We start from the raw sequence: 14978 nt of genomic DNA on the forward strand, positions 1-14978 counted from the left end.
GTACGCCAAAAATAATTTACGTTGAAATAAAACTATTGCAATAGCTTTTAACAAATATATTAGTTTTATTGTAGGTCACAGATATTTAATAATAAGTTTTTATTTACGGTCATTCAAAGGTTTGTGATTCTGCATTGTTTAGAGTTCATCAGTTCATTATGCATGCAACATGATGCTCCAATACCCAAGATGACAAATTCTGTTGCATGCACTATGAACTTTGACTATTGTGCAAGCATTCTATTGCATGCCCAATGAACTCTGACTATTGTGCAAGCCTCTTGTAGCATGCACAATGAATTCTGACTATTCTGACTCAGGCTATTGTGCAAGCATTCTGTTACATGCACAATGAACTCTGACTATTATGCAAGTCTCTTGTTGCATGCACAATGAACTCTGACTATTGTGCAAGCCTCTTGTAGCATGCACAATGAATTCTGACTATTGTGCAAGCCTCTTGTTGCATGCACAATGAAGTCTGACTGTTGTGCAAGCATTCTGTTGCATGCAGAATGAACTCTGACTAATGTGCAAGCACTTTGTTGTATGCAAATCAAACTCTGAGAATTGTGACATACAAAGTGACATGTTTTGACCAGAAAGTAGTTTTGTGCTGGACATAGGTGGCAGCACTAAACTATTGGTGGGGTGATATCGTCAGCACATAATGTGTACATTTCAGTCCTGGAATTGTATTTTGGGTACAGTTGATATATTAGGGGTCTCCCATATAAAGTGACATGTTTTGACCAGAAAGTAGTTTTGTGCTGGACATAGGTGGCAGCACGAAACTATTGGTGGGGTGATATCGTGAGCACATAATGTGTACATTTTAGTCCTGGAATTGTATTTTGGGTGCAGTTGTTATATTAGGGGTCTCCCATACAAAGCGACATGCTTTGACCAGAAAGTAGTTTTGTGCTCGGACGCCTGAGCAGCACAAAATTTTTTGATAGCATCATTCGAAAGCACAAAACATAGCTCATAATAATCAGCAATGAAAACCCCAGCCCAAAAAGGTGGGGGCTCTGACGACATATACCTAGTATGCATTTCAAAGTTGTGAAATGTATGACCGACCCCATAAGTGGGAGCTAGAACAATTGATAGATCAGTATACAGAATCGTGTACGAGTAAAATTATAATTTTATTTCGTTTAAATTTAAGAATTTCTAAATAAAACGAATTTCATTACACTATGTCCACCATGCCTTTGGATGAACACGCCCATTACAACTATCGTCACAAACACCGCTATTAACAAAAGGACAATGCTGAAAATTTTCCAAAAGTGCACTTTTCCGGTCAGTATTTCCTTTTCGTTCAATAGCTCTTGTTGGGTAATTTTCATTTTAGCAGGGGCTGTGACTGGACCGGTTGTTTCAGTTGTTTGTTCCACTACACATTTTTCCTTAATTTGTTTAATGAGGCGCATTACGTCATAACGTCCAGCTGCATTATCGTTTATGCATTCATTGCGATCGAGCTCAAGTATTGATAGCCGATCGAGGTGATCGAAAACATTCGAATCGATTTCTTTGATAAAATTTTGTCTCAACGAAATGTACGCTAAGTCTGGATTGTACATGAAAAGATCCTTTTCGATTACTTCCAATGGATTACGAACCAACCACAGATGAATTAGGTTCGGAAATGGTTCCAAATCATTTTTCGTAATTTCTTTCAAATGTTGTTCCACACTGAGCCCAATCAAGTTTGGGAAAAATTTCGCTAGGCCTGTCGGTAGATACGAAGCGCCGATGATGTGAATTCCCTGGACATTCGAATTATTCAAGGTGTGGAGGTGCATTCCGGTCACATTGGTCACGGCCGTGTTTCGTTCAGATACATTTATGGTCTCGTTGCTGAAGCATTCATAAAATATGCCGAGGATGACGCTCTGTATTCCCAACATTTTATGTGCGTATGTGCAATTTATTTCGACCGACGGTTGGGCAATGGTTAAAACGTTGATGTAGAGCAGAAGTTGCAATCTGGGAATTTCAAAATTTTAATTTGAATTGAATTGAAAGTCGTATCAAACTTACTGGATCAGTCGAACAAATTCTTTAGTTAGAAAATGCATTTTTAAAAATTAGTAAAACTGTTATTAGAGACGTACGCACAACCCGAACTACGGAATGAGTAGCACTGGCTGTGAAATTAATTTACTGAGCAATCTTAAACCGATTCGTCAAACTGCGCAAATGTATAAATAGCGTTTAAATGTAACTGTATATAAACTGAAAAGTCACATGTTCGGCTTCCTTTCGGATCAATAAAATTCAGACGAAAACTGACCTGTCGCATTTTACATCTCTAATGATGTAAATGACCATGAGAATTCATTTAAACATCATCAATTACTAAATCTAATAATTCATTTGAAAAATTTCACTATTGGTATGCTGAACAACAGTCCATCACACCAGGGCCTATATTCGTGAAAATATTTTCTGTTTGTAAACTTTCTTATATTCAATAGAAGCCTTTCAATTTATTTTTGGGTGGTTTATTGGAGCCCTTATTTGAGCTCATTTTTGTAATCTCATCTTCCGAAGCTGTACAAAGCTGACCTATAATTCACTGGTTAAACCTGAAATCTCCTTGTGACTCATGAAAGGCAAAAAATAGAAACAATCAAAAAATCATTTTCAAAATCTAGTACTTCAACGTTTCAGATCCAGACATTTAGATTTTTGAATGAATGAACATCAAGTGGAAATTGATAAATCGAAGATAAATCGAAGACAAACATAAACAATAAGCTTGTATAGATAAATGTATGTTAAAATCAATGAAGTACAAGATTTTGCAACGAACACTAAAAATAGGGTTGAGATTTGGTTACTAATCTTCCGTTTGTTTAAGAATCAGGTTAAATGAGTTAAATGGATTTAATACAGTGGAGAAACAGGAAAAACCGGTGTGTTCATATGGGTTTCCCCAAGCGAAATACAAACTCCAGACTGATAATTTTATTATTGAAATTCTATGTTTTCTGTTTTCAAATTTTGTTTTAGATAATAAATGTCCCGTCATTTTCGTATATTCGGACAATATTTGCCGATCTCGAGCATAGCCTGTATACGCAACATAGTATGTACTACATACACAAGCCGGATATTTTAAATTCTAAATTGATAAAGGCCATTTACGTAAAACAATCAGAATTATACATTCTACACGATCTCCCACTAAAGAGCTAAAGTTATTATCGGAACTTGGCATTGAAATTCAATTTGCAATGTTATCATAAAAAACATTTAAGAAGTCAGCGTTGAAGATAGACGTTGTGAATCATTGAAATTAAAAGTAGACAATAGTGTATATTAGATTGATAGATTCATACATGTTCATAAATCAACGATGTTTTAAATCATGGGGTATCAAGAAATTTGTCGAGCGCTTTTCTTCAGTTTTTTGTTGCAATAGTTTTCCGATTTTATTTATGAATTTCTTAGTGTCCTATCCCATTGGCCCGAACGTTTCGAAAGTGATAGGAGTGAATATGTAGTTACGTTTTAATGTCATGTAGTGATTATGTTTATGACGTTCTGATTGGTCTGCGACCGAGCCAGCGATTTTCGCTGATTGGGCCAGGTACGATGGAGCAACAGTGTCGCTAACTGTAGCATCCCAAGGCGGTTCTAGCATGCTCGGGAAATCGATTTTAAATAAGGTATTCAAGGTTATTTTATTGAATCCTACATGTCTCGAAATTCTGTCAACGCTCCTAATGCATGATAAACCGTGGTGGCCGTTTCCTTCGACAGTTTTTCCACATCGGCAAGTGTGTTTTTCGCAATCTGTTGAATATACTTGTATCAAATGAAGTAAAATATTCTGGTTTCGATTGATTCTGTTGAATTTGACGTATCAAAATCGAGACTATTTTCCTGAAGAATTCTACTATTGTCTCTACGGTCGGTTTCCGTATAATTTTCTATTGGAGACATTCATAAAGAACGTCCGCGATTCCGTGTCACCATGCAGGTTTAAAATCATTGATAACTTCATAAATATGCAAGTATCCAAGGTGGGAAATATATAACCGATCCCCCAAATGGCGTGGGGTAATTTGGCACACGGTGCTAAAACAACGCATATTTTTCAACTACGTAAAAGGTGAACTCGCACACGATTTTTCGCTATCAACAGTTTGTAAAAGGAGTCATTAAGTCGATGACATGGCTAAAAAGCATTTGCAGCAATAAACTTGCGTGCGCGAGTTCACCTTTTACGTAGTTTAAAAGTGCGTTCTTTTGGCACTGTGTGCCAGATTCCCCGATGCCGTCGCGTCGCGGCGTGGGGTAATTTGGCACACGGTGCTAAAACAACGCATATTTTTCAACTACGTAAAAGGTGAACTCGCACACGATTTTTCGCTATCAACAGTTTGTAAAAGGAGTCATTAAGTCGATGACAAGGCTAAAAAGCATTTGCAGCAATAATCTTGCGTGCGCGAGTTCACCTTTTACGTAGTTTAAAAGTGCGTTCTTTTGGCACTGTGTGCCAGATTCCCCGATGCCCCCCCAAATACACTCCCTAAATGGTGACTGAGTATACATTTAATTTCCCAAAGTGCAAGTGCTTTTCGAGCTTTTCGACTCTCTCTGGCAATACTATAAACGCGGACTTCCTTAATATATCTCCCCATACATCGCCGACATTTATTAATTACTCTCTGATTTAATTGTACAATCAACCAGAGACGGAACCAAATTATCTCTTGAAAGACTTAATTATAATCCCAGACTCACATACGGCTACGTGGGTAGCTCCGCATAGAATCATTAATTTGACAAATTAATGCAATCGATTTTTGATATAAATCCGATTTTGATGTATTCTCTGGTTTGGCACATTATTATAGCTGGCAATGCTGCTGCAACATGCAAATAATCTACTGTGTAGATTTCTCTCCGCTTAAGCAAATATCGTGCATGGAAATGGTACACACATCAAACCGAAAACCCATTAGCACAACACACTCGATTTACCAAATAGATAGCTTCTTTGGCACATGTATCTAATATTGACACAGAGTGAGTGTATCCACAACAAGAAAGTTATAAATTCACTTGTTTTGATTGGTTGCGTTTTGTACACCATTACATATTATACGAGAGAATGAAATGCAAACCTGTGCGCTGTGCGCATGATTAATTCCCTTGACTGAAAGTCAGGGTCTTATGAAAGAAAATACTCTTAAATGTCCGTAACGCTAAGTTCACTTTGATATTTTGAAAATGTTCTACATTGGCAAAAAACGTTAAATACAGAAAACGTCCGTACACTTGTGGACTCGATAACTCGAGTAATTCTTTACCGATTTGCAAAATTTTGGTTTTATTCGACGGAGAATGAAAATCATGAGGCTAAGTTCGTAGATGGGCAATATTGGGGTAATGAGATGGGAGTAATTCTCAATAGAATTTTATTCCTTGTTACCGCGATAACTTTCCTAATTCTTATCAGATTTTCAAATTTTTTGTGTTATTCGACGAAGATTGAAATTCTTAAGGTTGAGTTTGCAGATGGATAATGGTAGAACAACGAGATGGGAGAAATTCTACACAGACGCTTTTCCTTGTGGACTCGATAACTCGAGTAATTCTTTACCGATTTTCAAAATTTTGGTTTTAATCGACGGAGAATGAAAATCATGAGGTTAAGTTCGTAGATGGGCAATAATGGAGTAATGAGATGGGAGTAATTCTAAATAGAATTTTTTACTTGTTACCGCGATAACTTCCATAATTTTTATCCGATTTTCAAAGATTTTGTCTTAATCGACGAAGATTGAAACTCTTGACTCTTAGTTTGCAGATGGATAATGTTCGAACAACGAGATGGGAGAAATTCTACACAGACGCTTTTTCTTGTTACCGCGCGATAACTTGAGTAATTTTTACCCGATTTTCAAATTTTTTGTTTTAATTGACAGAGAGTTTGGAGTAATTGTAAACATAACTTGTTATACCAAGACATTTCTGCAACGGATTTCCAGAAAAATTTCTTATTTGACGAGTAGTGAAATTCTGGATTTCTGGTCTAACAATTTAGAAGTACTTTCCAAAAGAGTTTTTGCTTGCTTGCTTGAGAAACCGATAGCTAGAGTAATTCTCAGAGGCTTCAAAAATCAATTTCGACCAGTATCGTAATTCATGTGGTTAAACTCGAACATTGGAATTTAATTGAACTAGTAATCTGGGATATACGACCATTTTTGCGTGAAATCGTATTCTTAAAAGAATTTTTTTCGTTCCTAAAATGTTTGAACGAGTGTGAACTTTGCAATGTAATTCACACGAGTTTTATTTTTTCAAGAGATAGGCAAGAAATACGTCACCTTTTCAGCGCTTTTAGTAGACTATATAGGAGACTCATATTAGGAGTAAGACATCGCTCGCTGGACCTCAACTCATAGCTCTTTTTGAGAAAATTTGAGTAAAATGACTGCTGTTTCCTAAATAAAAAAAAACATCACCTTTTCACTTTAATTTTGTGATCTGAAAAACACCACCTCATTTAAAAATGGTTAGAAAACTAAGACTGGAATTATAGAAAAAAAAATAGCCAGTCAAGGGGCCTGACCCACCCAAGAGGTGGGGCCTAGTTTATTTAACGAAAAGATTTCAATGAGATTTCATGAAATGCAATAATAGAATTATATCGACATTAAATGAACGCCAAGATGTCTATCAACATATACAACTGCCTCGCAGTGTGCATCCCATTTTATATATGAAAATGGCATATTAATGCAATTGCGGTTTTCAAATTGTTGAAGTGATGTTCACTCTGCATAAAGGTTTGTAATTCTTCAACGTAACGAGAGTGTAGGCTAATCAACCGTGTGTCTCTGGCTCAACAATCGAAAATTTCTATTGATCGCATCTTTGACGGTTCTTGGATTTCTGATGGATGTTTTTTTGTTGAAGATAATAGATTGACAGTCTATCTTCCGGTTTGAACTCATCTCATGTTATTGACAAAAATAAGCAATTAGCTTCGGCTTCTTATAGCAAAATTATTATGTTAAAACCATTGAAGTAAAAGATTTGATTCAAACATTGGAAATTAGATAAGCGAAATAAGTGACAGTCTTGATGATTGCAGCGTAATACGAATTAACAGTACAGAGAATTCATATCCCGATTAATAGATAGAAAATCTATAAAAATTTGGTTTCGATAGAATTTCCTGTGAATCTTTTCCTTTTAAGGATTTTTGGACCTTTCTCACTTTTTCTATTCAACGATGATTCTGCTATCATATGAAGATAGCTCAAAGGCTAGCGAGATGATTAAAGAGAATTTCTTGAACTGTCAATAATTTCAAGATGGAATTTCAAGATGGAATTTCAAGAATTATATGGAATTTCGAGAATTTCTAGCATTTTCAAGAATTTCAAAAACTTTCAATAAATTCGAGAATCATCAAGAATCAATTTCCCGGGAACAGGCCCTGGATGCAAGCCAAAAACCAAATCGCAAAAAAACCGCTAAACCTGCCGGTTGACAATACACACCCCATTCAATGACCATTTTCCTCGAATATATTCTTATTTCGACATTTGCGCTTGTCTATTCGAATTAATTAATTCTTCATGGTTTCGTCGAAATAAGTAATTGTATTTGATACAAGAGTGTACCTTGCTGGTTGGCTGTTGTTGTTGTTTTTATTTCGTGTGTTTAAATTTAAGGTGCGTCCTTATTAAACAGGGGAAATGGCATATGGTTTAATCAATTCACTTTTTCTACTCGCGTCGGTGGGTTCGTGCCATATGATATAGTTTTAATTGAATTTGCCATATGATGTTTCAACAATATTTATCAAACCTACCCGAATGTTCAACTTGCTACGAACAAAAAAATGGAAAGAAAGAAAACAAAACGAATTGCTAGAATAAATAAAGTGGAAAATAATGCACCATGAAGATCAATTTATCACTTTCTATATCATTTTTGATTATTAAACTGTATGTATACGTACGACGTATATAACGTACGGAAACTGGGAGATGTTTCAGAATGACGAATGAAATTATTAATTTTTTTTCGGTTGTTAATAGAGAACAGGAAAAAAGAATTGGACTCGATATTATATAGTTCTGTTGCATGGTGTCGGTTGGTTTTTCTGATAATATTTAATCGAAATTTTTTTCCTCCTCTGCATGCACCGCGGCAATGACTACAATGTATACAAATTAATGCCATACTTTATTATCATCAACGAAAAATGTAATTTAATTTAACAAACAAAGCGTTCAGCCCAGTGCACGTTTGTAATATCAACCGTTTTACTAAATGGTAAAGAGACATGAGAGCCGCGCTAATACCGGAGAAAATTTCTACAATGACTGATCGCGTGGAAGGTTGAGTCAATGGAATATGACCTCTTTAAACTTGGGCTGAATAGTTGAGTTGGATCACAATTGGTGATTCATAAATTTTTTTGGAAGTGAAGATTGATCAGATCAAAGGCTCTATACCAGGCAAAAGTTGACCGATTTTTAAACGTTGGATTTGTTCCTTACATCCGCCGTTTATACAATGACAACAAATGAATGAGGGTGATATGGATTTTTATTGTGCGCGAAATTTTTGAAAACGCAAATGATTTTTGTGGAAATTTTTTTATTTTTATTTTTTTTAAGGTATTTCAGGTTTTAGGTATTTAGGGTGATCAAATATATATCACTCTAAATACCTAAAACCTGAAATACCTTAAAAAAAATTCCACAAAAATCATTTGCGTTTTCAAAAATTTCGCGCACAATAAAAATCCATATCACCCTCATTCATTTGTTGTCATTGTATAAACGGCGGATGTAAGGAACAAATCCAACGTTTAAAAATCGGTCAACTTTTGCCTGGTATAGAGCCTTTGATCAGATTGATGCTGCTTTTTCAAAATGGAATTTTTAGATTTTCTATCAGAGAGTCTAGTCAGTATAACGATTTAGCACGGTTCTAATTACTAAAAAGAAATGTAAAGAAATTCGACACTTACTGAACAAACCAATCTTTTCTTGGCACTTAGAGTACCAACAGTATCGGACTGTTCACAAATCACGTCACACCGGTGGGGTCAAAAGAAAACATTACCGAAGTGAACTCGACGGCGAGTGGACGTCAAAAATTGTATAAAATAGCCTCAAAAATCGTTATTTTTGAACGATCCCACGATTTTGATTGTAAACCCGAACATATACCCTAAGACCCTAAGACGTCTTGATTTCTAAAAATTTGCATTTTTGTGGATTTTTGTCAAACAAGGCCAGGTGAAGGTGTTCGCAAAACTTTGTAAACAAATTCACCTGGCCTTAACCAGTGGACGAAGTCTCAACACCAAAACATTTTTCAATTACTTTTACATACTACATGCGTCGAAAACCGTACTTTTCATGTTTTAGGCACTTCTCTCGACGCCCTCAGCATGTAAAATCCATTACATAACTCGGGATAAAAATGAAAAGTCTCGTTTTCGTGTGTTCACACGAAAACTCTACTTTTCATCTTTTTATCCCTAGTCATGTAAACTCTTCTAAACTAAAATTCAATAACTCACCCGTCGCCGTCACTCTATTTCAACTAGGGAAGTTTTAGTATTCTATCGAAGATTGTATCCGATTTTCGCATTCTATATGTTCTCAAATTCTGAACCTTATTTAAGGAGAAGCCCGGTGCTACCACTATTCGAATCTATACCTTGAATACATCTCAACTCATTCGTTATCTATTAGCAGCGGCTGCTGGCTTCAATGCAGACTTCGACGCACTGGTCTAAATGGTTACCGATTTTGTATGTAAGACGTATGCTTGTAAAAAGAATGCACTGAAACCGTAAATTAAATGATGATGCGATCTGATCTATATATTATAATTTAACACCAACTGTTGGTCTCGAATTTCTGAAAAATTAACGAGAGACTTTCATTGGTGTAGTTACCTGGCCCATTTTGAAAATACCGGATCGATCCGTTTAACCTTTTACAGATGGTGAAGATGTCACCAGCATAATTAAATCTTGAACTTCTAAGTTTCATCAAAATATGAAACGAAATCTATTACTTCTCAAGTTTTAACACTCGTCTTGCTATATACGAAGGCAGTATATTTTATCTGCTATTTGTGTCGTCTCTGTTGTTAACAAATGAAACAAGTGAATTTTTATGTCTGAATAGATTTAATATTGTTAACAAACGTTTAACCGAATTAAAAATGTCTGCGGAACTTTCAGATCGGGTACAACACGTCGACGAACAGGTAACAAAATGAGATTACGAATTAACGAATTAACAAAGATGAAAAATCCGATCGACATAACAGGTTGATTTTTGTAAGTTTTTTTTTTATTGACGGAACCGAAGGTTAAATCACATGGTTTATGCATTCCAAGAAAAATGCACACTACAATTCTGTATTCGTTATCAATGTATATCCATTTTAAAACGAAGGTTCTTGTTCCATCGAGAATTATCATAGCGATGTATGAATTAGGTAGCTCAAAGCCCAAATCTGAACCATTTGATCATTTGTTCATATAAGAAAAACGTTCTGAATGTAAGTTGCGACATTCATTTATGTGTTTCAAGTAGCTAATAAACATGAAGGTAAGGAACGAAATAAAAAGAGGAACATGAGATCATGCTTCCCGACTGCCGTGCTTAAAAATTCGCTTCAACAGTTTGTTAAATTTATTTATTTTTTCGTTATTTTAAGTGCAAAAGATTGTATGCAAATTGTTTATTGTTGGATTGAATGGTTTAACTTTGTGTAGTGCTTGTATTCATTGTTTATCGAGTCGTATTGTGTACGTTACATTTCGAAACAGACAAAAGCTGAACGTGTTGATCTATTTTCGTTACCTGGAGAGGCACGACTCGGCGATGATTGAGAAGGTATATTTCACTTTTTTGAAAATGCAATAATCGCTGGCCGAAGTTTCATGTAGTTTCATTCATCTTTTTTTTGGAGAGCTGTTCCACCTAATGTTAATGTTTAAAAAAGGTCTAACGTCGCGATTATATAGTTATACCAAAAAACATAACACTGGACCGACGGATCGAAAGTAATAAAACGAATTCTTAAAACCTTAGAGTAGCGTAACGAATGACACAGCTCTGTACATAAGAGAGACAAAACAGAGGTTGGTAACACAAAGGGGATACTTTCGTCGGCGAATTCCGAGTATTTGTATTTCGAGTAAAAAGAAAATGTCTTGCAAGAAGGAGGTCTCTACGAGAAAATGAGAAGATTCTTATAAAATTCCCTCAGTTCAAGTCATTTTTGTAGATTCCAATAGATTCCTCTGTCCTATACGGGGGCAACAAAACTCGTAGTCCCAATGACCAACAAGCAATTAGCTTTATCTATTGCTTTCTGTTAAAGCAAAATACATTTTAACAAAAATGAAGTACAAGAATCGTGTATCGAAGATACTTAGTTTTAACAAGTTTGATAGTCGCGATGATGGACGTTTGGTAATGGATAATGTTTTATTGAGTACTTTCCCTATTCGAATTTTCTCTATTTTACTGTTAGCCGGTACCATAGCATCCGCTATCTTAGGAACTATATCAGCCAATTATTATAAATCGCTGTTTCTTGAACCTCACGTTGTTTCATTTTCCATAGAAAAGTTACAGATTTTGCATTTGACAGTCACTTCGTGTGTGAGCCTTTCAGAATTAATTAGTCATCTGTCATCGTCAACCACATCATCTTACTTGATGAACTTCTGATATGATCTTATATAGCAAAATGTATGTATGTTAAGCCTAATGAAGTAAAAGATTTTGTACTAAGCACAAAACGACAGAAGTAACAGATTGACAGAAGCTAAATTTAAGGTAAGATGAAAACAGCTTCGAATGAAAACTTGTAATTGCAACCGAAGAATACACGGCTGTAGAGTACAGTTGCCTTATATTTAAAGGTTTTGGTAAGAATGTATTTGAGGCTTATGATTAAAGAATTGACAACGTTCAGCAAATACTTAGTTGCAATTGCTTCAAATTCATCTAATGAAATAAAATCAAGCTACATGCATCCACCACTCATCATATCCATTTAGCAAAATGTATACACAACGAACAAGATGCAACGTAATGTTGTAACCTTTCAGTCCGTTAACATTGTGTATATAGAGATACTCTAGCAGTCAGTCCACCAAAGAGTCTCTTTTACACCGCATACACTTAATAGCCAGTAATAAATACATTTTGCCGCTAATCAAATATGAAACACGTAACCATGACATGCCATGAAGATCATAGAAAATGATTTTCTTTGATGTCATATTCGGGCTAGAATAACAATATTATTGAAGTGAACTTTTTTCTTCAACAATCACATCCATTCAAGTGTTATAATTTAGAAACTTTCACTTATAGAAGACTGATGGTATGCATATTATGTACACTTCGGTATACACTGTGTGTAACCTATCTAAATGTTGGATATTACTCATTTTTGCATATGGAATGTAATTGAAATTATAATTCCGATGTTCATCTATGTAATTAATTTAATTGTAATTTAAATTACGAATAAAAAATGATTTTAAGTCAAGGTTTTAAATGAAACGCACCGGTCATACATTTATGGTTAAGATTAATGATTTTCCGTCGAATTAATAAAGTACTAAGGTCTGTGGACTATGAACAGATCTAAATTATTCTGTTCAGCTACCTCGTTAAATAACATTCTTCTTCTTCTTTCGGTGTCTCGTGGTCGTTATTCACAAGAAAAATAAAATTGTGATAAATCTTATTGTACCGATGACTTTGGAGTACCGATTGTCTAGCGTAATATGCTCAGATAAAAAGTGGGATTAAAATTTTAAGGTCCGAGAGGTTTACTTCCTGATAGTAGGATCTTAGGATTTTATTTTTAATTACATCTAGGAATTGAAGAAATGTAATTCCCTCAGGTATTAACACAATCTTATTTGCAGATAAAAATTTGGGATTAACATTTTTGGTCCGTGTGGGATTACTTTCGGCTTGTTAGGAAGAACGACAAGATTAGGAAAGCAATGTCTCAGAAGATTCTAGACTGGTGTGCTGTAGGTCCCAGGTTCAAATCTCGTCAGGTACATGAAAAATTGAGCTTTTCAGATTTTCTGGGCGTTCAGACCTTAGAAAGTTTTCAGAATGAAAAGTCACTTTTGAATGGTCATTGAATGGTCCCCACTGACGGAATTCGTTGGAATGCATTAATAATTTTAAGAATTTTCTGTCTAGGCTTAGTTGATGGCTTTCAGGGTGATTGTCGCTGTTTTGTAATTCTTTTCGAAATATTATTTTACATGTTTTTGTTTGCCTAGAGTAAAAAGTGGCTAGGAGTATTATTAGGGAAAACAGGAGAATTGGTTTGGGAGTTCATAGCATATAATAGTATTTTACAAAACTAGTGGCGTTCTCTTGTGATTTTTGATCCGAGGCGAAGCCGAACTTTACACGACCACTGTCCTTTTCAATTTATCAAAACAGTCTCGTTTTCCTGTGTTTATTGACCTCGCCTTTGCCTCGGATAAACACACGAAAACTCTACATGAAAAGTCCCTACAATAAATTATTTTTAGAATCTCTGGTGGTAACCAACAAACAAACAAACAAACAAACCAAAAATAAGATAAAAAGGAAAACAAGAGCTAAGTTTAAGAACGAATTTTAGAAGTGGCCAGATCGTCAACTGGAGTACTTGATGTCTCTGTATCTGGCTTAAATTCGTCAGGCAAATTTGTAGTTTCTGAGTAAAGAAAACTTTTTCCCTACTGACAATAAGAGGTGTATTTTATTACTAAGGACTAAGGTCTCAAAAGGTCAAAAGATCAAAATATAATCCCTCTAGGACCTAGTAGTTTGGGGTTAAATGTAAGTAAATTCCTAGCGAATTAAATTTTAATTCCAAAAAATATTGCGTCGCGTACAGGTTAATCCCTAACAGATTAACATCTAGGTCCACATTTCTATCTGTGTCGGATGGGAGGAAACTAATTAAATTTCTTCGAATTATAAATACTCATCTTCCGCACCTTATATCTTGACGAAGAAATAATAACAACAAAGGTATCTGAAACACACCACATTCTGAATATCAAAGTGTTATTTAATGAAAGTTATATCATTGTTAATGGTTATTCAATTACCAACGTTTAACGATCAAGAAGATGAAACGAACGAATGGTAACGAACAGTGAAAACAAAACAAAAAAATTATTTTTAATATTCTTTATCAAGATTCAACCTGTTCAGGTTTCAAAGAATCGGTATAATTCATCTTACCAGCAACAGAAAGTAATTTTCGTTACATGTCGAATATGTTACACTCTCAAAATAATAATAATAATACAAGTCCGCCCAAACCGTTGATGTTGTACAAAACTAAAATATTTTTATCGGTTTTTAATTCAAATATTACGCTCGCCTAGTAGTTGCATTTTTTAAAGAAGAAAAAATTGAGACGAAGAAAAAAAAATCGAATCGAAAAAAAGGAAGGTAACACAACATTAATGAACATTGTACATTATAGCATATACTATGTTGTACACGGCAGATATACATATAGTTATATATACACAAATATGCCACAGCTAGCAGAGTTTGAGCAGCTAGCAGGGAAAGAATGTATAACACACCGAACATAAAGAATATAATATGTAACGTTAGTTTAGGTCGCCTCTCTTCGCGAGACATTCGAGATAGAGATGGTAAAGTGTTTTGTCGATGGGAATATATGTACCTATATATGTAACGTTGAGGATGCACAGAAGCAGGTTATTAAAATCAATTTTGTTCTCTACGTGGGGAGTATAAGAAAATGAAATGGTTAATTGAATAACTTCAACATTGGAAGATAATTTATATCTTGCACTTCGTAGGTGTACGCTTGTGTATATATTATAATGCGCATTCTGTGCAATATATAAAAAGGCAAATAACATTTCTCCTCAGACT

At 35.0% G+C, this 14978-nt stretch overlaps 1 protein-coding gene across 1 annotated transcript; it reads right to left on the reverse strand.

Annotated features, from left to right (window-relative positions):
- Positions 1 to 1134: 1134 nt before the first annotated feature.
- LOC119078537 lies at positions 1135 to 2154 on the reverse strand. The gene is made up of 2 exons (XM_037186104.1): positions 2053 to 2154; positions 1135 to 1998 (listed from the first exon to the last, which is right to left on the reverse strand). The coding sequence occupies exons 1-2, from the start codon at positions 2088 to 2090 to the stop codon at positions 1167 to 1169; spliced, it is 870 nt and encodes a 289-aa protein (XP_037041999.1). The 5' UTR covers positions 2091 to 2154; the 3' UTR covers positions 1135 to 1166.
- Positions 2155 to 14978: the final 12824 nt, after the last annotated feature.

Source organism: Bradysia coprophila, unplaced genomic scaffold (genome assembly GCF_014529535.1).
Source record: "Bradysia coprophila strain Holo2 unplaced genomic scaffold, BU_Bcop_v1 contig_297, whole genome shotgun sequence".
NCBI lineage: Eukaryota > Metazoa > Arthropoda > Insecta > Diptera > Sciaridae > Bradysia > Bradysia coprophila.